The following is a 24,124-nucleotide window of genomic DNA, read 5'->3' as shown; positions in this document are numbered from 1 at the left end:
ATTTCTTAATTGGATTTTAATGCAAGAGGTTTTTTTTCCTTGTTCTCTTTTTTGACTTGTTTTTTGGTGGAACTTCCAAGTTTTTTAACCAACAGCCCAATCGAGTCCTGGCTTGGTTTTCTTGCCTTTAGGCGTCTGCCTCTTCTCGTGGTTTATCCAAGTCCCCCCTTCAGGTCGAGGTCAGGAATCCTCATAAATTTTGATGGCCGTGCACTACCTCTGTGAGATGTACACTTAGTAGATTACATTAGATTAGATTAGATGAAAAATTAATGATTCCTCCGGGGGGAAGTGAGTCACTGCTGCTGCAAAGAATTGGATACAGCAATAGATAGGAGGACATAAATAGTAATGGAGCAAATAAAAGGGGCAGAAATATGTTCGGAAATGCTAATGCGTCTCGTCAGAAACGATCAGCTCTCGATTATGGCGTCTTGCTGTGTCAGTTTGAAAAGTGCTCAAGGAACCAGACGTGAAAACGGTTCACCTGCTTCATCTGCTCCGGCGTGAAGAGGTCAGCGGGACGGAGTTGTAAAAACACACCCACTGAGTTATAGAGCAGATCGTGGTCGTTTTGTCAGGTGGGAAGGTTCAGATGAAGTCAGGCTGATGCAGTTTGTTGTCAGTTATGTATCACAGATAAAGCCAACGCATTCAGACGTACAGCGGTTGTTATTTACTGTCTATAAAGAAACCACTGTTCAGGACCAACAGGATGCTGGAAAGACCAGAGTCGAGGTTACAGTTACGCACTTTCCACCTACGTCTTTATGACGACTGCAGTACGATGGATGGAAGTGAATGAATCTCCACAGCAGAAAGGTTTTTGTTGATAAAGATGGCAGCGTGAACACATAGAGGCAGTTGCATGAAATCAATGTGGCTTCATCAAAAGGTTTGCAAGACTCCAGAGGCAGAGCTTCATCATTTAAAGAACACCCCCCAGAAATGCTGTTTAATGTATACTGTGCCCCCTATATATAGAATATAGGAGCACAGTGTGGTTGTGCAGCAAACACTGTGTAGCAGCTCCTGTTTGATTGCTCAACAAACACTTCCAGAGACGGTGCTGCCGGCAGCAGGCGCAGCACAAACGCACTGTTCTCAGATCAGGAATACGTATAGGTGTACACAAATCTACAAACAATGATCAAACACATGACATCTATGCTATTAACATGGTAAAAATGTAGGTTTTAAAGGAGGATTCCCATTTATTTCAACCTGCTGATGTCCCATTACTGTGGCTGTGGTGTCTTGTGAACACCAGTTAGCAGGTTAGCTTAGCAGCAGTTCACTGCAATGTTTCTGTTTCTGAGTCCGACCAAAGATAAACACCAAAATTAGTCCAAACGCTGCTCACAAGCTGTTTGGTTGTCCCCAAACGTCTTCAATGGAGATGAAGAGCGCAGCGTTAGTGTTACACTTAAAGCCAGAAGAGCTGCTGTGGAGAGCTCCAGTGTGAATGGGCAGTTCTAGGTTCTGGTTAAGTGTGCATATAATAAGAAGAATGATCAGTACAACAGGGTTTCTACAGCTGGGATCTTCCTGCGTGGAGTCTCCATGTTCTCCCCGTGCAGCGTGGGTTCTCTCCGGGTTCTCCGGCTTCCTCCCACAGTCCAGAAACATGCTGAGGTTAATTGGTGATTGTAAATTGTCCGTAGGTGTGAATGTGAGTGTGCTTGGTTGTCTGTCTCTAAGTGTAGCCCTGTGATAGACTGGTTACCTGTCCAGGTGAACCTGCCTTCACCCTGAGTCAGCTGGGATAGGCTCCGCCCCCCATGACCCTGGTGAGGATGAAGGTGTAGAGATGATGGATGGATGTGTATACGATCAGCAATGGTGTGAGTTTATCATTCGGTGCAGCTTCTGTACGTTTTAAGGTACTTTTCTTTAATATCTATATTTTCTTCTACTTCTGCTTCACGTGGACGTGACAGCAGTTTGTGATTATATATATATATATTATATAAAGCAGCTCCACCTCTACATGCTGCTCACATGCTGGCCCGTAGATGACATTAATCTGCATAATTTAACAGCTTCGGCAGCAACTCAGCATAATTTTACCTTTTGATGATTTTACCAGATTCTGCTGTTTGTACTTCAAGTAAACTCTCAGAGCAGGTGATTAACTTTCAATATGAAAGTATTTCTGCAACGTGACGTTACCACCGGGTGCGTTCCTGCTGCTTCTAACAGTGAGAACAGCACAATGCAGCATTAATACAGGTGAACCCGAATTTACAGCCAGAGGGGATCATGTCATTAGTCCATCTCCGTGGCAACCCGGAGCAACCTGAAGGGGGACCCCGGGGCAACTGTAACTTTGCAGACGTCAATGCGGTTGCCATGGTTAAGGCTGCCCTCCTTTGAGGACAGAGAAGACACTGCAGGCAGCATCCTGTCACACTCACCTGCCTTCAAGTGTGTTTGTGACCACGTTGTCATGAGCAAACAAGCAGCTGGTTCAGATTACACTGTCATGTACATGCAGGAGGGCCTGGACGTCTGTCTGCAGGTGTTCTGAGAGTGTTCTGGATGGACACAGTGGTCCTCACATCATGCACATCATGAAAGGTGGCTTCATCAGAAAGTGAAGATCATCAAAGTATTCAGTTCCAAAGTGTACACGACAATGGCCCCATAATAAAACAGTTCAAACGGTGGATCAGTAACGAAGGCTGGGCTCCGCCCCCCATGACCCTGGTGAGGATTAAGGTGTAGAGATGATGGATGGATGGATTTTTAAACTGGACACAGATTCTCTAGAATAATGAAAGAGGAAGCCCCACCCTGCAGCTGGTTCCTGTAGATTTATTAACATATGAAACCCAGACAGTGAAAACATGTTTAGAGACTTTCACCACGACGCCACAGTTTCTTAACAATGATGACGTCTGCTTATTTCACTCATGATGTGCGTATTAAAAAAAAAAACACCACGTGGACGTGTTTTCACCAGAGACGGTCTTTTCTGGCATTTGTTGTTGTTTTGTTTGAACTTTCTGTTTGTTTGTTTGGCCCACAGTTGTCTTAAGCATGACTTTATTGTTGCAACCATGACAACAAAGCTCCCGTACTGTCACAGAGGAGTCTGATCTTCAGTAAACATGAACATGAAGTCAGTTTTATGCATAAAACTGTCTGACCTTAACTATGGTGAAGGCTGACTTTAAAAATAATAATCATAAGATCAGCCTTTATTTATCTCATAGTGTAGAAATCCACATTGTTGTCAGCAGCACACACACAGATACACACATACCAGACAGAACAATGTAAGAAATAGAGCAGACATATATAAAAATATACATGAATAATAATAATCAGACATTTTTAACCAAAGCCTTGTAAAACCTTGACATGAATCTCTTTTTGTCATTAGATGTGAATACTGCAGCACATCATTACATACTGTATTTAATATGTATATACAGGAAACAAATCAACAAACACTTTCAGATTTTTACGTTTATTTTTGTCACTAATGTCTGAACTTTCTGCGTTTGTTGAACTTGGACAGCTGTGTCTGCTGGAGGATCATTTTCCAAAATATCAGGAGTCGTTGTTCAGGAGACGAAAACAGAGTGTGTGACATGTTTGAGCGTTAAGAAGCACAAATGAGTTTTTGTTGTACTTGACATTTGCAACCTTATTACAAAAGTCATTTTTAATGACTGTGAATGTGTACAAGTTCCACCAACTCCACAAAAACTCCTTTTATAATGGATCTTTGTTGAGCCGCTGTGCCTCGTCAGGAGCATCATTACATGCTCTTAGACGTGCTTCACTGCAGAGGTTTCGGTGGACAGTTCAGGTGACCGCTGGGTTCAGGTCTTGTGTTTCATGGCTAACAGGGAATTTACCGCTGGGTTAGATTGCACTGTTCTGCACTCGGGCAGCTGTGAGACGATACGTTCCACGCCTGTCTCGGGACACACTCGCAGTCCGCGGCCTCTGTCGGGAAGCGAAGCCTTTGGTATGAGTTCCTCGATCCTTTAAAACTTCTGAGGTCTTGTTATGGTGCTACCGGCCGGGTGGAAGAGAAACGAATGGGAGAGGAAGAGATTGGAGTGAAGGATGAGTGTAGAGAATAATTCCCATGAATGTTCTGTTTTTCCACGAGGCCGTTTTGTGTGTTCAACTGGTTGTGTGTGTGTGTGTGTGTGTGTGTGTGTGTGTGGCTCTGATCCTCCTCACTGAGTCTATTATAGTGTGGGTGTGTGGGTGTGTGTGCGAACACCTACGCACATATGTGTGTTTGTGCAGGGTGTGAAAGCGGCGGCTGTGTCGGGTTGCAGAAGGAGATCCATTACGTCACCATGGCAGCCGGCCTTAATTACAGCTAACTATAGACGGAGCAGAGGGAGCAGAGCGGAGAGGAAGAGAGACGGAGCAATGAGTGTAATTAAAAAGTCTATTTGAAAGCATGAGATTATTACATCGATGAGTTTTGTGTAATGGCTCGTACAATCCTCTAATTCCTGCGTCTCGTTTTACGCACGCAAACAGCGAGCGCCACACGGCCTCAGGTTTGTGCGCCTCCGCTGAATAAACCGTCGAAGTGTCACGTCGGCCTCGTTAAAGGTGAAGCCGCCTAAAATGATCTCCGCGGTGGTGATCAGGCGGAATAAAGTGTGTGTTTGTTGTCGTTTTGCGTTGTCGCGTGTGAACAATCGTCCGTGGGCTCGTTTATGTGCCGCTGTGGCAGCATCTGGAGCAGCTGGATGAGATGTAACTACAGAGTACAGAGCAGCCAATCAGCACTTTAGTTCCTTGATTAATTTAAAAGAAGGCCAAACACTGTTTTCCAAAACTTAAGGTGTCATTTGAAATTGTTCATTTTGTCTGACGGATGGCCTGATAGTAAATCTAAATGTCCAGTTAGGTTTATTTTATTTATTTGTTCTCTCTGATGTTGTGGTTCTGATTGTTTTGTCTGGCCAATCAGTAGCGAGCGGTCCATCTGTCTTGTGGGGCTGGAGATCACATTGGTCGACTGAAATCATACCAACTTAATAACTAAATGTGCACATTATTTCCAGATGAACTCAGCGGCCCTCAGTGCACTGACTGGCCTTTATTCACCAGCATTAGCAACTAAATTAATATAAATCAACATATAAACGTATTATTTTGTACTGAATTGAACCCTATTCAGGACTTTCACGTTGCCATTTGTAGAAGGTCTTTCAGGCTCCATCGGACTATGGAATCATATTTGTGCCACAATCAGGAGCAAATGAAAATCTATTCTGCCTGAGCTACTTAAACATGGCTGAAGAAATAGTCTTTGTTATAAATAATACAATAATAATAACAATTAATAATAATAAATAGTCACCAAAAACGTATTGTAACATGACGTTAATCGCACCGCTCCACTTTATTTTGTTGTCACTTTCTACAGCGCTTCTGAGACGCGGCCGAAACAGCCACCTGATTGGATAGCGTCTGCCACCCTGTGCAAGGCTGTGATTGGCTGGTTTTGTGGCACATTCGTAACTCTGAACGAAGGCAGAGTTGAGTGTGAGCAGATCATCAGTGTTGTGCACGAGCGAGAGAGACGCCGTGAGTGTGAACGTGTAGCTGAGCGCACAGAATGGAGACGTGTGAGAGCGTAAAGGACAAAACCGAGTGACAGACGGCGTGATGGTGCGTCCATGTTGATAGCTGCAAACACAGCAGAGATAGTTTTGAGCGCAGAGTAGATTTTTGTTTGCTCAGGATTGTGGCACAAATGTAATTCCATATTGGACCCCAAGAAAGAAGATGTGCAAAATATTTGTTGGTATTCGTTACAGACTTTTATACTGTGGTAGATACATTTTCTGGTAAGTTGACATGTTTTTGGTTCCAAATGCACGACCAATGTCCCTCATCTTATTTAAAAAAAAAATTAAAATTAAAAAACCATACCTGTCACCTGAACCAAACAGCCTGAGTCAGGTTAAAGCAGACCAGTGTGCACGTGCCTATATTCATATGATTACTGAACTGTTGATGGATATAACCATAGATATGTATAATAAAGGCCAGATGTCTCATCCGAGCTGTCGGCCAATGGAGCGGCACGTCCGTACTGGCGGCCATCTTGCCACAGTCAGCTCGCTCACCCATATCATTGTGTTGTTGTGGTGCATGGACTTTTTAAACAACCATAACTTGCTCAATTTTCTACTGATTTTCAGACGGTTTGGTTTGTTATAAACGTCAGAGGCGTAGTTATAACGCTGCACTGATGGATAATTATGGAACACTTTTGGTCAGAAGTTTGGGATTATTATGATATATATTAAATATTATTATATATCATCATAGTTTGAATTGAAAGAAACCAAACTGTTTGTAAATCCATCAAGACTTCAGCGAGATCAGAGTATTTATGTTTGTGCAGATCACTCACCGTCCTTCACGTACCACAGGTTCTGCCAGAGAGCTGCCCCGAATCAATATGGCCGCCGGTGATCCCGTTCGAAACGCCGCCTTCAGACATCCAGCCTTTACTGTACATATCTATGGATGTAGCAGTGACGAGCTCGCTGCTGTTTTTAGATGATCTTTTTGTTGACGGTTGCTCTTTGTCGTGGTGTTGATTAGTCTGGAGCTGATTTTGAGGGAACATTTAGTGAATGTTGAGTGATTCAGACCTCGTCGTCTCCATCAGGTCTGAATGAAAACAGATGCGTGCTCACCACTGCTCTGTCCTCCCACCGCCACAAGTCATGATTCATGCTGCACGGCTGTTGATGTTGTCTTTCTGAAAGTTACAGCAGCAGTTGACAGATGAAGCAGATGAGAGCGTATCAGCTGCTTCACATCATGTTTACAGCGCCGGGTGTGTTTGTAAAAAGGCGACGACACTTGACCCAAATAAACAGAATCACAGGCGTGAATCCACCTTCGACCAGCAGCACTGATCATGTGTAAAGTCTGACTTGGTGTTGTCCACCTCGTGATCGTGAAGAATGAATGGAATTTAAAAGCGACATAACATCTGAGGTCATGTTATTTCTTTAACTGGTGCCACTGCAGCCTTTTCTCCTCCACGGTGAGCACGGCTGCCTTTCAGACTCGTATCCGTGAACGCTCGTCTCTAACTTTGGTGCGACCTCGCACACACCTGACCATGAAGCTCACACGTTGTCAGCGGTGACATTTCGCTCTTTTTGTTTGTCTTTCCTAATTAGCAGTCTCTTCCGCTCGCCTGGCGCAGCGTCGGCCAATCGGCGGAGCCCGCTCATTACCCAGGGTTTATTTCAGGGTCTTTGTCAAATGAAGAGTGAAAGTGACAGCTCAATCTAACCTCGGCAACGAGCCTCGCATGGCCGCCTCCTCGCCGCTGCTGCTGCTGCTGCAGGATTCAACTCGGCCATCATGTGGGGGCACGCCGGATGGTGCTCTGAAGCTAATTGAAATGCCACCTTGTTCTTTCTTTTCATGGAGTCTCTTTCTTCGTGTCCCTCTTTTCTCTCTCTTAGTTCTGGATGTCTGCCCTGGCCACCACCATCCCCGTGCCCTGCGGAGCCTTCATGCCAGTATTTGTCATTGGTAAGAAGCAAATAGCTGTGTGTGTGTGAGTATGTGTGTGTGTGTGTGTGTGTGTGTGTGTGTGTGTGTGTCTCTGGGAAAGAAAAGTGTTCTTTAGGAACATTCGTGCAGCGTTTGCAGGATTAAAAAAACGTTCCTCATTCCGAGATTGAAGAGTTCAGGCATTCGTTAGTCCCAGTGGGGGATTAAATTGGTTTCCTAATACTTGAACAAAGTCTTCCAAAAATAAAACAACAACTAGTATTAATTCAATAATAACTTTTAGGACTGTGCCATTGTTCTGGCCTTCCCCAGCCAGGCCTACTGAAGCTGACGTACTAGTAATCTGAGAATATGAGTCTCGGTGCTGCCGATGCACCTGCCTCCTCCAGAGGACGTCCCGTACAGCTGCCCGTGTCGTCATGTTGTCCTGCCGAAGCAAAACAGGCAGATTCAGTAATTATCCCCAAACCTTTAGCTAGCAGTTAAAGGAGGGGAAGGAAAGCACAGACACGAGGGTTCTTCTTGGCTCAGCATGAGCCTTTGAGGGCTACGAAGCACCATCTGTCAGCAGACAGGAGCAGCAATGGGTCTGTTTTATCTTGTTTGACAGAAATCTATGTGTTGTCCTCTTATGTCAGACCATTTTCTGATACCTAACTGGTAGTGAGACCACTCCACATTTGGACTAACGTTAGTGAGCTACTCTGTGCAGTGAGGCAGGAGTCAAACATTAAACCTGAAGGATTATTGCATGACAGCCTTCTTTAAAGGTGAACTGAGTGAAATCATAGACGGTAGGTAGACAGTGGATCTAACAATCATAAGGTCTCCCACTGGTTCGTCAGCTGAAAGGCAACCTGTTAATCACAACGAAGCCCCGCTCTAAAACCCACCCGGCTTTATCTCCTAGTTTACTCTAATTTACTAAATTGCTGTAATTAGCTAGACCTGAAACTAGCCGTTGACATTTTCCAACTGAGACCATAAACTCAGGAGGAAAATGTTTGCTTGAGGTAATAAATCAAGTGAGAAACACGACCATCTCCTCACAGACTTCTATACGATTGGACTTTTGGAGGAGTCGCCCCCTGCTGTTCGCTTAAAAGAATGCAGCTTTAAGCAGATTCTCGGTTGGCTTCACTCGTCAGAGCCAGAGACTGTTTTTTGTGTACATTCAATGTGTGAAGCCTTCTACAAGCCTTCATATCTACCTGCTGGAGCTGTAGTTGTCTCCATGACCACCAGCACACCTTTCAGAGGGCCCACATTCAGTGATTGAGACTAGAATGAAACCAATACGGTGTTTCTAGAGAGAAGCTGATGCTTTTTGAGTGGGAGTCAGTTAAACCGAGGCCTTCCCTAGAGGCTGTCAGTGGTACTGCACTTTAAGGTGCTTCTGAAGCTAAAGCCGCTGCAGTTTTTAAAACGTGATGCTTGAATATTGGACAAACACGTGTGTGCAGCTCGTTGCATGAAAGAGACCAACAGTGGAATGATTCTTCTGGCTCTCTTTAGTGGTGTCCAACTGGACCCGGCTAATGAAAAGCCCAGTATTGATTGTGAGTTTCTGTTTCTTTGTGTGTGTGTTTGTGTGCATTTCAGGGGCAGCCTTTGGTCGTCTGGTTGGAGAGAGCATGGCAGCTTGGTTCCCAGATGGCATTCACACAGATGGTACCATCTACCCCATAGTGCCTGGAGGCTACGCTGTCGTGGGTAAGACACATTCCTGCTCCCTGTCGCTCTGCTTTGTAGTGTTCGCTGCTCTTAACCGCTCTCCTGAGCATAATATCCTCTAATGTGCCTTATTGCTACAAAAAAAAGATGTTTTGGCACCTGCACAACCCTGCGTCTAAACGATTCAGGTTTTACAATCAGAGGCCATAAGCAGATTCGTTTTGGTGGGATTTTGCTCCTCATCACTAATAGAAAGAGAATCAAGCTAAATATGTCCTACAGTCCAGTGCCTCCATTTACAGCTTCAAGTTAAGCCTCTAAATGGACCCTGATCAAACCAGACACTGGATATGATCAGACTCAAACGCTGGAGACAGAGTCGGATTGCAGCTACAAGATCTCCAGGATAAACTTCACAAAGAAAACGCCGGCGAAGCAGCTCCGACGCCGGCCGACAAAACAAACAAACCGTCGCAGCTCGTAGTGCAGCTGCCACAGGGCTTATATCCCACAAGGTAGCGTGGACTTCAAACACGATTGTGTAATCACAACTCTGGCTGAGAAATGGACGTTGCTTTGTGGAGCTAAACCAAGTGACACAGGCTGGATAATATACACGGATAAATAATTTAAACCTATAGGAAAAGAATATATAAATGATGTATCACTCTCAACTCATTTCACTTTCCAATCTTTCCTCCGTTCTGCTCCGTTTTACATTCATCCTTTATGTATTTTCAATTTGTCCATGCATTTCCTTTTCTCTGTATCTCCCGTCAGATATTGTGGACGGCTCGTCGTCTCTGCTCAGTCTGACAGATCTCCAAAATCTCCAGATCTGTTTTTTTTTTTTCTTAAACATAGAGTTCATTCCTGGTGTCACACTGCCCAGATAAGTCCGCTGCTCTACGAGTTTCTTCCACTGTTAAATCTTTAAAGTTCTGAAAAGGATTCATTCTTTACAAGAAAGCAACTGCAGGAAATTGATTCTCAGTAAAGCACTGATGAATAATTCTTCTTCCCCCCTTTGAATTTTGATTACTTTATCTTTCTGTATGTTTTTACTGTTCTATCGTTTCTAAAAGTTAAATTTAAACCCTCATTCCCATGCAGTTTGTACTCCTGTCACATGTTTCCTCACTGTGGGATCATTTCTCACCACAAGCTGTCACCAATACTGGAAAACATCTAAATGCTGTAGAAATCTTTATTCAATCCTCTATAAACTAGTCAACTCTGCTCATCAACTCTAGAAAGAGGCTTCACCGTGGTGGACGTATCTTCTCATGTTTTTGAGCTACGCTGCGTTTACTTCATTCATCAACTAGGTTTTATTTTCCTCCCAATCTCTCCAATTTGTTTTCATATTTTCCCAACTCTCCAAACACTCTGTGTACAAATATTCACTGTATTTTTTTTGTCTTGTGACTGTCGGTCACAACTGAGTCAGGATCTGGTGCAAGCTGTTGATTTTTGGCACATTTTTGCTTGTTAACCGAGACACAGAATAAAGGGATTGTAATGAAATATCAAGATTTTAGGTCTGTATTTGGGTAGTTTCTCCAATGAAGTGGTTCGTCACACATGAGTTAAAGGACCATGTAAAAGTTTGTGGTTCTGATAAATGATTTTGGCTGTTTTTTAGAACATAACATGCCTTTCAAAGCCGCCAGCCGCTGCACATACAAACATATCCGGTCCTCCAGAAATGCGGCGGTGCTGCAGGGCCACTTGTTGACAGCCGAGCCGATTGTGCCGCGGCTGCAGATTGGCGGCGGCTGTTTTTCTGGGCCTGCTGATGTTGTTGTTGTGCTGCACTGTAGCCGGTGACTCAGCCCTTTACAGGCCTGACACTCTGATGAGCCTCTTTCATCTCTTCGCTTTAAGGACTCAGCGTTGGGATGGGCAGAGAGAGCAGCAGCATTTATCTGAGGGGGGATAGGCAGACATACACGGGCTTTAATTAAGTTACGAGAAAGAACAATAAAACCTGCCTTTAGACTCTCTCACCCACCATCTGTTTCTCCCTTCTCTTTTTATTTTAATGCTTTCATTCTCTACTGTTGTTTTTTTTCCTCCCAGTGTTCATCTCATTCCTTGAATTGGACTCATCCATTGTCTCTGTTCGTCTGAAGGCTCACTTCGCCCCATGCTGCTCTGTCTGCTTTGATGCTGCTTTTATATTGCGATTTTCATGACATTTTATTGGGGAGGAAAAAAAAGGTTTGGAAATATTGAGGTTCCCGTTTGGATTGAATTAGCTGAATAAGTCGATTTTTGCCTTATGGGCATCGGAGAGGAGACTGTGTGGAGAAGAATGTGAATCTAGTTTTCTGAAGGAGTCGAGTGTCGGTCTGGTCAAGGAAACCGATGGCAGGACGGTGACTCAGACTCTCTGAGTACGTTAGATCCCTGAGCTCGAGTATGTGTTGTATATACAGCATATTGTATTTGTGATCTGTGGCACTGAACAGCATGTGACTAATGCTGATACCCGCTACTCTGAGCATCATGTTGGTCGTAGTACAGCTGAAAAATATGAATCAGAATCATTTAATGTTGTTATACCAAAAGTGCAAAGAACAACTATAAATTAACAAACCGTGCAAGATAAAAGCAAGACGTGTGTAGAGCCTAGAGATGTATATGAAAGAATAAATAAGTGACAATAGGTATGAAATGATTATAGAAATGTGGGTATTTAGAAGAAGCGAGGAACGGAGTGGACACCGACAGGGTTGGAAAATGATAAAGATGCTTTTGTTATCATGTGAGATTTAATGACGCAGCCCAGTGTCAGTGGTCTACCTCTGAGATATAAGAGTCACAAAGTCACATGTTCCACAACCACGGTGAGAAGCAGTCCACGTCAAGTCACAGCATGGTGGCACACTGAGGAACGGTGAGGCTCCAGGAAGCAGCTGTGAACTGCTGCTAAACACAAAGCAAAGCGAACCAGATGTACATTCGCTAATACATCTATTTTACCATAATTTACTAAATAATTATCATGCTGTGTTAAAGGAGACTTGAAACTAGCAGTTGACCATAAACATGTTAGGAAAACATTGACTAAGGGAACAGATTAAGTTTGTAAAAGGTTCCTTTTCTTATAGACGTCTATACAATCAGACTTTGAGGTTTTAAAGCGTTTCCATGTTTGCTTCACGTTTCAGACCAGGAGGCTCCATCGTTTACATGCAGTCTGTGGTTCTCACCAGTACTCAGGTACCAGCTGGTGCTCGCCTCCCTGCAGCCTCAGGGGGCAGTAACGCAGCCACTGTGGTTCAGCCACAATGGATAGAAAGGAGATGCATGATCAGGTTTATTGTGGGGCTGCAAGGTGGCTCAGTGGTTAGCACCGTGGCCTCTCAGCTAGAAGGTCGCCGGTTCACGTCCCGGTGAGGACACCCGGGATCTTTCTGCGTGGAGTCTCCATGTTCTCCCCGTGCAGCGTGGGTTCTCTCCGGGTTCTCCGGGTTCCTCCCACAGTCCAGAAACATGCTGAGGTTAATTGGTGATTGTAAATTGTCCGTAGGTGTGAATGTGAGTGTGCTTGGTTGTCTGTCTCTAAGTGTAGCCCTGTGATAGACTGGTTACCTGTCCAGGTGAACCTGCCTTCACCCTGAGTCAGCTGGGATAGGCTCCGCCCCCCATGACCCTGGTGAGGATGAAGCGTTGTATGGATGGATGGAGGTTTATTGTGGGATTTCTCAAACACAGTGATTGAGACAGTTTGGACTGAAGTCAGAAGGATCTTGCTCCGCCCTTTCTTCTTTTTATGGATGCAGCTGTCCGATAAATGAAGTGGGTTAAAGCAAATGTTTCCAGAAATAACCTGTTTTGGTGCCAAGTGATCAATATCAACAACCAGTCAAGTTTCTGTTGGTGTTGAACAGCCGTCCTCTTTGTTGAATGCTAGGCAGCAGGAAAAATGTCTTTTCTTGCTCTTTGCAGTCGTGCTAGAATTGAATTGTTTCTCATTTTGATGGATGATGCCCTTGGATCCCCTCCTCAACCCCCCAAGACCCCTTCTGGAAGTCCCACCTTGAAAACCACTGATGTGAACAATTGCTTCACAACCCTGTGCCTCTGTTCTGTAGCTCACCTGACTGTCCTCTCTCCACCCAAAGGTGCTGCAGCCTTGTCGGGAGCGGTCACCCACACGGTTTCCACTGCGGTCATCGTGTTCGAGCTGACTGGCCAGATCTCCCACATCCTGCCGGTGATGATAGCGGTGATCCTGGCCAACGCCGTGGCCCAGTCCCTGCAGCCGTCCCTCTACGACTCCATCATCAGGATCAAGAAGCTGCCCTACCTCCCCGAGCTGGGCTGGGGTCACCACGAGTACGTAGCATTACGCATATTAGATGTTTCAGCAGCAAGTGGTGAGAAATGGCAAACAGGAAGGATGCTTTCTATTAAACTAACCTCTATGAAGAACTCCAACAAGAAGGACAGATGTAGGCATTACAAGCAACGCATTTTTCCCAAGAAATCATGTTTAAACCCTTGAAAAAATGACAGGAACGCACGAGTCAGGATGTTTTCTTTGTGCTTCAGCCCTCTGAGGCTGTAAGGCTCATTATACAGCTCACATTAAACCGCTGCAGATGAGAGTTTCTTAGTATTAAATCCACAAAGTAATATTTCTGCATCAAAATGTTAGCAGATCCGACAAAACTGTGTGTCAGCCACAGAAATATTTGATATTTTGGGAAATACACTTATTCACTTTGTTGATGAGACGACCAATTATGCTTTCATCTCTACACGGTGAATCAAAGCCAGCAGTCCATTAGCTCAGCTTTGCACAAAGTGGGATTAAACAAACAAAGTGAAAGTAGTTGAGCTTTAGAATGAGCAGCAAAAAGCTGGTTTTGTTCCCTCGATACAGCGTCTGACCAGCTGCACCTCAGTCGAGCCAGCAGTAGAAAGCGTTTTTGTGAAGCAGCATGCCAACATTTAGCGTTTAACTTATTAGCATGATAATGACATGTTGCTGGGGCACAGCTTTTTGCATGTTAGTTTAGATGGACACCACCATCATCAGATCAGTAGCAGGGCTATGGCCCAATGGGAGCACAGCTACTACTGTATGTTTGTCTGTTTGTTTTTCCTTTTCCCAGTAATGAGTAAATACAACTTTATATTTGATGCAGCGGACTGAATTTGTTCAGGTAGAGTTTCTCATGTTCTCATGTTTCTCACACTCTGAGCCGAGGCTGCACTGACTGCATCTTGCATGGGCTGAGACTCCACGTTGACACCTTATGTACTCTGTCCTCTATGATACATGAAGCAGATGCATTTAGTATAATATTGACTGTTTATCGCATGGAGTTTAGAAAATAGTAAAGATCGATGACAGAACTGACAGAACGGTGGAACTGAGAGAAAAATGTCTGACTCTAAATGTGTTTGCTACTTCAGCACCACGGACAGCGCCGTGGATTTATGAGTGCACAGCACATTTAGCCCGGCGGTGCTTCAGAGCCGGGCTCGGGGCCGTAGATTTCACCTTGGACACACCGTAGTCAGAAGATCAATGAGCCAGGCAGACCATACTAACATATTCCTCTAAACTACCGCTCTGCTCCTGCTCTGCCTCTACTGCTCAGAGACGGAGGGGGAAGATCAGGTTAATAAGGGGGATGGCATCCTCCCTCCTCACCCCTTAAGTTGCCGACTGGGTATATACATAATTCCTGCTTGTTTACAAAACCAACCTGGGCATATTAGTGTAGAGGTGTCCTAGAGTAAACTGAACTGAAACTGTGACGTTATGGGGTGCTAGACGAGCAGTAGTCATGAGCAGAAGCATGAATGTTGTGCACAGTCACTCTTTTAAATATTGTTTCCTCTTTTTTTTTTTGCATGTTTTCCTCATTAGATAGTGCAGCAATGATAGAACAGAATGGAATACTTTTATATTGATCCCCCATTGGGGGAAATGTACACACCACAGCAGCATGCCAAAATATAGAAAGTACAAGAAAATAACAATAATTCAGTCATATGCATCCCGGTGTCGGCACACAGCAGGTCCAAGGCCCACCGTCTCCGGTTGGGCCGTCCACATCCCGGCTGAATGTGGGGAAAGTGGTAGAGAGCCATGTCTGGTTAAAGTCTCCTGAGACGACGACCAGAGACTGAGGCTGTGATGTTTGCAGCTGGGACACTGAGCTATGGATGAGCTCACAGGCTGCAGCAGCATCAGCCGAGGGGGGGATGGAAACTGTAATCACCAGGACGCGCTAAAACTCCCTCGGCAGGTAGAACGGCCGCAAACCAACCGCCAGCAGGTCAACATCCTTCGTGCGGCGCCGCTCTTTAACGCTGACGTGGCAGCATTACACCATCACACCATGACATCAGGAGCTGTGAGAAAAGAGAGCAGGGGGACGACAAGCAGGACAGGGTTTACCAAAGTTCTTCGATCCTGATCTATTCAGTAATTATTAAGTATCTGCCGATACTGGGTCCCAACTGTATAATTTTATGAGATAATATGAACTTAATGTACACTTCAGTCATTAAAACCAGCCCAGTGGATATGCTTGAATAGCTGAATAGCTCTGTAATGCATTAAGGAGAAACAAATCCACCTTGTCTCCTAATGTTCCACAGGTTTTGATCCAGTAGAGCGACATCAACACAAGATTTATGCTCAGTTAATTGATTATTGATGTATAACGCTGGAAATTACTGGTTTAAGAGAGTATTCAAAGGTTGCACCCCTAGCATTAAACAACCCCTGTCATATGCTGGGGGTTAAGATGTTAACATAACTACAGCTTAGCTTAGCTTAGCATTGCTAAGAGGTAAGAAATGGATGAATATTGAGTTTATGAGTCAGTGTAGCGACTGTGCTGCAGTCCAATCGGTTTTATTGACTATTTAAAGCCTTCGTTTGCTCTGCAGGTATTACGTTGCTTTAGTCACATCAGGGCTCAGATCCTGTGTGTGTGCATCTTAATCAGTCTTAATCTTTTTTGTTGACGGGTGCTTTAAAAGTGACTGCATGTTGGTTTGAAGTATTGCTTTCAATTTAGATATCTGAGCACCACGCGGCACACCTACGTAGATTAACATTTGCTTTACAAAAAGACAAATGAAGGTGGAGGCGCGTGGCTCAGTAGTAATATGGCTTTTAATTGCCTTCACGCTCATTAATAATTTATACTAACCACACAATAGTGAATGGGATTACCAGCTGCTTGGTGTCCTCAGAGCTCCGTGGATCCATACAGCAGCACTTCTCATTTCATTGTTTGGAACCGATTATTGTTGTGGACGCTGGCAAATCATCGGGTGGAGATAATAGTCGGGATGCATCGTTCACAAACTGGGAATAATAAGGAAAAAATTTTATTTCGTTCTCTGTCTGTTCGTGGTTTTCTGTGGCGATCCCCTGAAGTCTGCGTGGATCCTTCACGTCAGCGCCCCGGTTGACCCGCGGAGTCCATCTCTTCGTTATCTAATCCTCTCTCGCTTAATCTCTGCTGCTCTCTTCTCCTCTGTCTCTTCCTATTATCTGCTGTGACATGATGGCCTCCTGTCCTGTGAGTGTGTGGATTGTGTGTAGTGGGAGCTGTGTGTCAGTGGGCTGCTCGTTTTCTTTTTGCTGATTAAATAACGTAGCAACACACAGACACATGCGCAGGACCGTCCACACTACAACGGTTACTGATGTGCACACACCTTCTTTACAGGAGAATTATTGTTGTTTCTTACAACTAGGACGTGAACAACCAGTTGCAGCAGCTGTGATATCATTATCATAGATCTGAGGATCCAGCAGCATCACTGAACACACCAGAGGTCAGCGCTCGTGTGCTGTTCACTGAAGCTAAGTCCTTTATCGTTACCCGCTGAGAGCTGGACACGCTGATAACCCGCCTCCGAACGATGCAGCAGCTCCGAACGAGAGGTTTCCAAATTAGCAGGAGGCTCTTCTGTTCTGTTGATGCTTCGGTGTGACACTTCTTCTTTTATTACCTTATTAAACCTTCATGGTTCCTACGGTACGCAGATATGATCAGGAGAACAACTACCACCAATTTAGCCTTCTAGTCCACCCACTGATGCTGTCTTTCCAACAAGTAGTTCTGAACAGGCGAAACCCAACAAATAGTTTGATTTGAAAACAGCTTCCCTCTGAAATCTGCATTTCTTCAGAGCTGACCAATTTGGGGAAAATATGTAATTGTGATTTTTATAACAGACACTGCAGCATGATTTGCAATACAGCTTTAAAAAGTCAAACTTTACTTCATTATTCCCTTTATAGCAGATTTAAAACATGTGAACGAGCATTGCCACATGAGGTACGATGAAAGGCGTGACTCTTACACAAGGAGGACATGAGAACTAGTAAAACCACTGACAGTTTAAACGCCGGCTCACGTATCAGGTTCGGCTGTTAAGTCACATGAATGAGCTTCTCTTAGACGAACCACAACCTGCTGCCTGAACCATGTCGTGATCAATAGGCAGCATAAACAACCCTGCAAAGTTTCACTCTGCTCAGATTACCTCAGACTGATTTACAGCATCAGTCTGATCGTTTAGTGGCCACATCTCCTTTATCCTAAACTGCAGCCGTTTGCAAATTGCATTGTTTCAAATTGCAGTTCTGATTTAAAATTGATTAATCGTTCAACCCAAGCGTTTACCATTCAGCCTGTATTTATTTTGTGTTTTATTTCTTTATTGTGACTTTCCTTTGGCTGCCGCACACCCCTATGAACAGCCCCAGTCTGCAGTGGATGACAGAAAAATCTCAGGGAAGCGTCTCGGCGCTGCTCTGAAACACCAGTTAGAAAGTTATCCAGACGTGCATCTGCAAAAACAACTAGCGAATCTAATTAAATCTTGTAAATATTCTAAAAACTAGGGATGTAAATTATCATCAGCTTCCTTTACTGATAGTCGGCTACGTTAAAAAGCAGCTGAAGGGACTGTAAGAGGGAGGATGTTTAAACTACTGATAGTTAATGCTCACCGTAAGATCGGCTCGGTCACATGAGGAATTAAACATCAGGTTAACGAATAATTATTAGCAAAAAACACAAGACTTCATTTTAAATTTAACAATTGCTTCTGAACGTTAGTGGGACGCACATCATGGAAGCAAACGTGGAAGCTCGAAAATGTCTTTTAGCTCAAAGGCCAGACCGTTCCACATCTGAAAACACACATTTACAAGCAACACACTGGCCTACTGTACTTAGCACAATAAGGGATCAGGGGTTTACCTCCAAAGAACGTCGATGAGGTAATCTTGTCTCAACTGCATCACCTGAATTAGTCCTGCACAGAAGATGCCAATGTTTACAAAAATGACTCCAGTGCTATTATCATATAAATACTGTATGATGGTCAGAACAACTAAAATATGATCCAGGTGTTGCTAAACCACATTTTTCTTTATCTCATATGGATGCAGTTATAACGGCATGAGGTGGAGACGTCATTAATCACAATACAATATAGTCATTTAGTTTAATGATAGGCAGAACATTTAAAGTGGTAAAAGTTGTGTGAATTGTTAAGAAAGAGTCAGAAAGCTTGTGTGTGTGTGTGTGTGTGTGTGTGTGTGTGTGTGTTTGAGAGTGTGTGAAAGTGAAAATAAACGATGACACGATCGTCTATCAGCAAAAATGTTAAATGATCTCAACACAATGACACGTTTCAAGATGCTGAAAGTTGCAGGAGCATAAAGATGATTGAGAAACTGTCAGGAATCCCCTCAGTACCTGTGTGTGTGTGTGTGTTAGTGTAAAAACACTTAACACACACACACACACAACCACTCGCTGCCTTCAATAAGACGCAGGCCACACCAACAACTTGAGCCCTTGCACAGATAGATCCTACATTACTCAATCCATCATTCACTTTTTATTTTTTTAACCTCTTTCTCCCTCTTACCTCACCTTCACCCCTGTGTGTGTGTGTGTGTGTGTGTGTGTGTGTGTGTGTGTGTGTGTTGTACGACTGCAGCATCCCAGACTGGTGGAGGAGGCAGCTTGGGGTGGAGGGGGTGTGGATGAGACACTGTAGGTAGCGTAGCCCCCTCCAAGCTCAATGTGTTTTTCACTCTAACTGGAAATTATCCATCTCACACCTACGCAACCGTCCACCCACCCACACACACACACACACACACACACACACACACACACACACACGCAGGAACGCTTGTGTAACGCCTGCAGTGCAACACACGCATATGATGCCGTGTACATTCGCTCATACGCCCACGCGGACATGAGGAGAATTGGATTTCTTATCTTTTATTTCAGCTTTTGCAGATATGAACACACACACACACACAGATCACACACTGTATGTTTTTCCGCCTCAGACGTGCTCCTCCTCCATAATCGTGCCCGGTAGCGCAAATAAAACTGTTTCCTTGTCTTGTTCTCTCTCTTTTCATTCAGTCCAGCCTCTTGTCTTCTTTCTTGACGGATCCATCTTCAGACTGGCATTTGAAAGGAAGTGTGGGAACAATTACGTAACATCCCTCTCTGTTTCGACTGTGTGTGTGTGTGTGTGTGTGTGCGCAAAGTCGTTTGTTTCTCTCTGTCACTTTGTGTTTCTTAACATTTCATAATAGCCAATTACATCCCGTTGAACGGTCCGCGGTCCGCCGTCGTCTCTGCTCCTCTGACAGGAAGCGAAGCCGCGGGAGATGATCGTATTTTCTCCAGAACATTACAACCGTCCTCTTTATTGGCTTCAACACCTCCCCCTCACATCCACACCCCCACAGTCACACACACATTAGCAGCCAGCGCCTCTCCGCTCCGCCCTGGACAATATGGACGATCTGTGAAACCTGGATTTATAACCCTATAAGTCTGTTTATCTTGGCTCACATCTATAAATCAGGGCTAAATGCAAGATAGCTGGAGCTGATCAGATGCGTTGCCCGGCCTTTGCAGGAGAGGAAGGTTCAATTAAGAGGAAACCAATCAGATTTCATCAACCGCCTTTGATATCTCCAGGGAAATTAGCCTTGGCAGCAGTTGTGGCCAGTTCAGAGGCTTGCGTTACATTATTCTCTCAGATCCGCTGACGGGTTTAAAGAGGTTGCCGGTGCACCATAGAGAAGAAGAAGCTTCCTTTAACGGTGGTATTTTATTTATTTTTTTTTTTTTTCAAAGGTTCCTTTTGCTCCTTTATTTTTTTTTTCCCAATAGAACCCATTGATGATTCAACCTCCATCCAGTTCATGACATCTGCTGCATTTGTTGGTGATGACAGGAGGTATTTAGTGGTGCAAGAAAGTATTCAGCGGTGGCCAAAATCTGATCTATTTTCTATTTGGGATTTGTCACAGTAAAAGAAAAAAAAAACTGGAGAGTGTGAATGTGCAAATGCTGCCATCATCTCTGAAACTATGAAGAACAGCAGCTGCGAAAGTTTTCTTCTTGTTCACCAGAAAATCCAGCAGAAAGATTCTGGTCATCTTGGCTCCGCTGACGGGTAACGTGAGAGATGAGCAGCTGGTTACGAGTAAGAACTAATTCAACCTGGGGACCATAGAGATTAATTAAAGGGTTCAACCTCCTGTTGAAGCCAACATCTACTGAGCCAACCACGGAGCAGGAGCTCAGTGCATTTCGGCATGTGGATGAAGCTGAGAGGATCTGCTGCAGTTTGAACAGGACACGGCTGTTAGAACCAGATTGTGTAGGTTATAAATCTACTGGGGTGGTCATGCACGACCATCTTAAGGATTCCCAGAGAACAGCTGGAGAAAGATAAAAGACAAACTGAGCAGCTCTTCTCTGGGCGTAGATGTTCTGTTGAGGCCTCGCTGGTTCGAGGTGACAGAAAGTGAGCAGTAGCTCAAACCGCCACTGGTTACACCCAACATGGAAGAAGAAGAGTGAAGCCGATGGGCAGCACAAGACCACAACGGTTCCTCAGCTATGACTAGAAAACTTCAGCCTGCAGTGTTCACATACTGTGAAGATCTGGAAAGCGTCGCTTGATCTGATGAGTCTCACTTTCTGCTGCAGCACTCAGAAGGCTGGGTCATCGTTTGACATGAACGGTGTGAAAGCGTGGATCCATCCTGTCTTGTAATGATGTGGGGAAAGTTTTCCCAGCAGTCATTTGAACACCACAGCCTTCCTGAGTCGGTGCTGACCACCTCCATCCCTGTATGACCACAGGCTCCTTTCAGCAGTACGACGCTCCATGTGGGTTGCTCGAACATAACCAGAAGTTCACTGTCCTCAGACGGCCTCCAGTCACCAGATCTCCTTTAGAATGATGAAGAGTCTCTATTATTAAGGTGTTGACCACAAATCTGCAGCATCTCCATGGTGTGGTCATGTCACTGTGGATTCAAAAGCTTTGAGGGGTGTTTCCAGCACCTTGTTGAATCTATGAAGAATCCAGGTGGTGCTAAAGGCAACCAAATACTATCGAGTTATAACTAAAGTAAAGACTGATCAGTGTAGAATCTTTCACTGGCTTTTAGTGCTCTTATGTCTCTTGGAGTTCTTCGCACTCTTTCACAGTTTGGGTAAATGGATTTCATCAGTAAGATCTCTTTTCAGCAGTAGTGTCCCTGTTGCTCCGAACCTTACCCACTGACCTCTCGACAAAGACTCTCCGTCGTGCTTCTGCCAAAAGTAGTTCTAGTGAAACAATGAAAGTAGTTCCACTTTCCAAAGCAATGAGCAGCACAAACAGGGTTCGGTTCACCTGCAGTGTGTACAGGTGGACGCATGTGTCTCCAAACCCAACAGGGTCTGTGCGGCCGGATGCAAAGTCGAGCAGAATTATGTTTGTGTTCAACAGGTTTGGAGCTACATAGCTTATGTCCAGTGTTAATGAAGGAGGTACTGTGTTCCTACTCAGGTAGAAGTAAAGTATGCTTCAAAGAAAGTGCACCAAACAACTGGTCCTGACATTATCCTCACTGGACACTTACTGTACCGGGCTCGTCTTTATGGCGCCTGGTTCTTCATCCAGACTTGGACGGGCCACCACTGGAATAGCCATACAGCACTTCTACCTTCAGATAGGGTCAGAATATGTCTGTTGTTTTAAGCATTCCCCAGCTTTTAGAGCGAGGAGCCTGTGGTAGGATAAGTCTGAATTACTCATCACTGTTTACATCAGTTAAATAGTTTGCTATGTTGTGAAAAGAATTCTGAAAACATTGGCACCGGATCAAGAAGATGCTGTCAATAATCTCTGACCTCTTTGTCCTGTCGAATCAGCTACATGATTAGTTCACAAAGTTGTTACAGTGGGGGGAGCTGACTCTTTATTGTGTTCACTACAGAAGACTGAACTCATTCTCTTGTTGTTTGTTTTGGCACCTAAAGAGAGTCTGTAGAGAATCTTTCTGCACTTCACTGCTGCCATTCATTTCCCTAAGAGGGCTCCGGGGCTAACTCTGTGCATTATACGTGTTAAAGTGGAGGTGGGGGGAGCGTGGTCATCCATTTAACTTTGTATTTCAAGCGAGGTCAGTGTATTGAGTTGTCACCACAAGAAGGAGTGGAAGGTTGGCCGGAGCCCGTGTCTTGGCACGGCCGCCGGACTTGGCAGCGGAAACCGTTGAGCGACTGCTGTTGTGTTTGCAGGTTTGGCAAGCTTGAGCAGGAAGAGAAATCCGAGTGTTTGTGACTGGTGTACTGGGGCGTACGATTCTGCTGAGGCAAGATCTGCTCACGCAATGTCACCCGCTTCCCCCCGCCGAACACACAGCCGCGCCGTCAGTGCGCTAACATCCGGATGACGTGTCAACAGTGGAAGGTGTTATTGGATTGACCGGTCAGCTGAAAGAAGGATGCGCTGTCAGTGTCATCTGTGAAGGGGAGCGCTTACAGACCTGTTACATGTTTATGAAAGCCGTGCCGGCCAAGCTGTAGCGGGCAGCTTGTCAAAAACAGCGACTGCCAGAACATTACAGCCGATGCAACGTTTTAAACGTCTACAAATTCAGACCATTCAGGGAAATGATATTTAATACTTTAATGGATCCATCTTTCTTCTCACCCTCATCTCCATGACCGCTTGATAAATCTCTCTCCTCTCATCTTCCCCCTTTCATTTATTTTGCTCTTGTCTCGTTTCCCATCTCAGGAAATATAATATTCGTGTGGAGGACATTATGGTGCGGGATGTGCGGTACATCACACTCAACTGCTGCTACCGAGACCTGCATAATGTCCTGCTGACGGGCCACCTCAAGACTCTGGCGCTGGTGGAATCAGCTGGTGAGACTCACACACACTCTATGACTGCTGATTTCTAACCTGATTAGATGTAAAGATTGTAATTTTCATATAGAGTGGTAACTCACTGAACCTGCATGTGTGACATGACTACATGCTTAATCCCTGCTCTAAGCTTTGTGTTTGGGAAGCCACACATGACTGCATTGATTCTTCTCCACAGTCATAAACACCATCAGTTTTTTGCGGTTCTTGGCTTCCCGGCTTTTTTTTTTTTTTTTTTTTTTTTCCTTTTTTATATTGATTTTAGTTGCTTAAGGTTTTAACCCCCCTTGAAGGATTTAATTGCGGTTTCGGGCTGTTTCGGCCGGGTTCGGATTCCGCTTGTTCCCGGGTTCTTTTTTTGCCCATTCCTGCCTTTCTTCGGTTTTTTGGGGGGCTTTCTGGCCGGGGTCTTTCTTTCTTTCTTTCTTTCTTTCTTTCTTTCTTTCTTTCCTTTTTTTTTTGTTCCCCCTTGGTTGCCCTTGGCGGTGGCTTCGGTTTTTTTCTTACCTTTTTCTTCCCCAACCTCCTCCTTGTTCTAGACACGGTATACGTGCATGGATGTTCATACTGTTCTGCAGGATGTTCAATCACTTGACTCCACCGGGGATCCAGTGATCTAAGAGAGTGTCTGTGTGATGCTGCTCAGATTGTCC

At 44.6% G+C, this 24,124-nt stretch overlaps 1 protein-coding gene across 2 annotated transcripts in view; it reads left to right on the top strand.

Moving 5' to 3' along the window:
• LOC103359445 (chloride channel protein 2-like) overlaps positions 1-24,124 on the top strand; it is a 203,008-nt gene that overhangs the window by 140,528 nt on the left and 38,356 nt on the right. For both annotated transcript variants that reach the window (XM_008284783.1, XM_008284782.1), the window contains 4 exons: positions 7,485-7,554; positions 9,139-9,249; positions 13,344-13,557; positions 23,335-23,468. In XM_008284783.1, the coding sequence (XP_008283005.1) occupies positions 7,485-7,554; positions 9,139-9,249; positions 13,344-13,557; positions 23,335-23,468 (529 nt within the window). The remainder of the gene's footprint in view (positions 1-7,484; positions 7,555-9,138; positions 9,250-13,343; positions 13,558-23,334; positions 23,469-24,124) is intronic.

The sequence above is a fragment of the Stegastes partitus genome, unplaced genomic scaffold (assembly GCF_000690725.1).
Source record: "Stegastes partitus isolate 25-593 unplaced genomic scaffold, Stegastes_partitus-1.0.2 Scaffold373, whole genome shotgun sequence".
Classification (NCBI taxonomy): Eukaryota; Metazoa; Chordata; class Actinopteri; family Pomacentridae; genus Stegastes; species Stegastes partitus.
The sequence above is the reverse complement of the archived record's forward strand: the minus strand, read 5'-3'. Positions and strand labels throughout refer to the sequence as shown.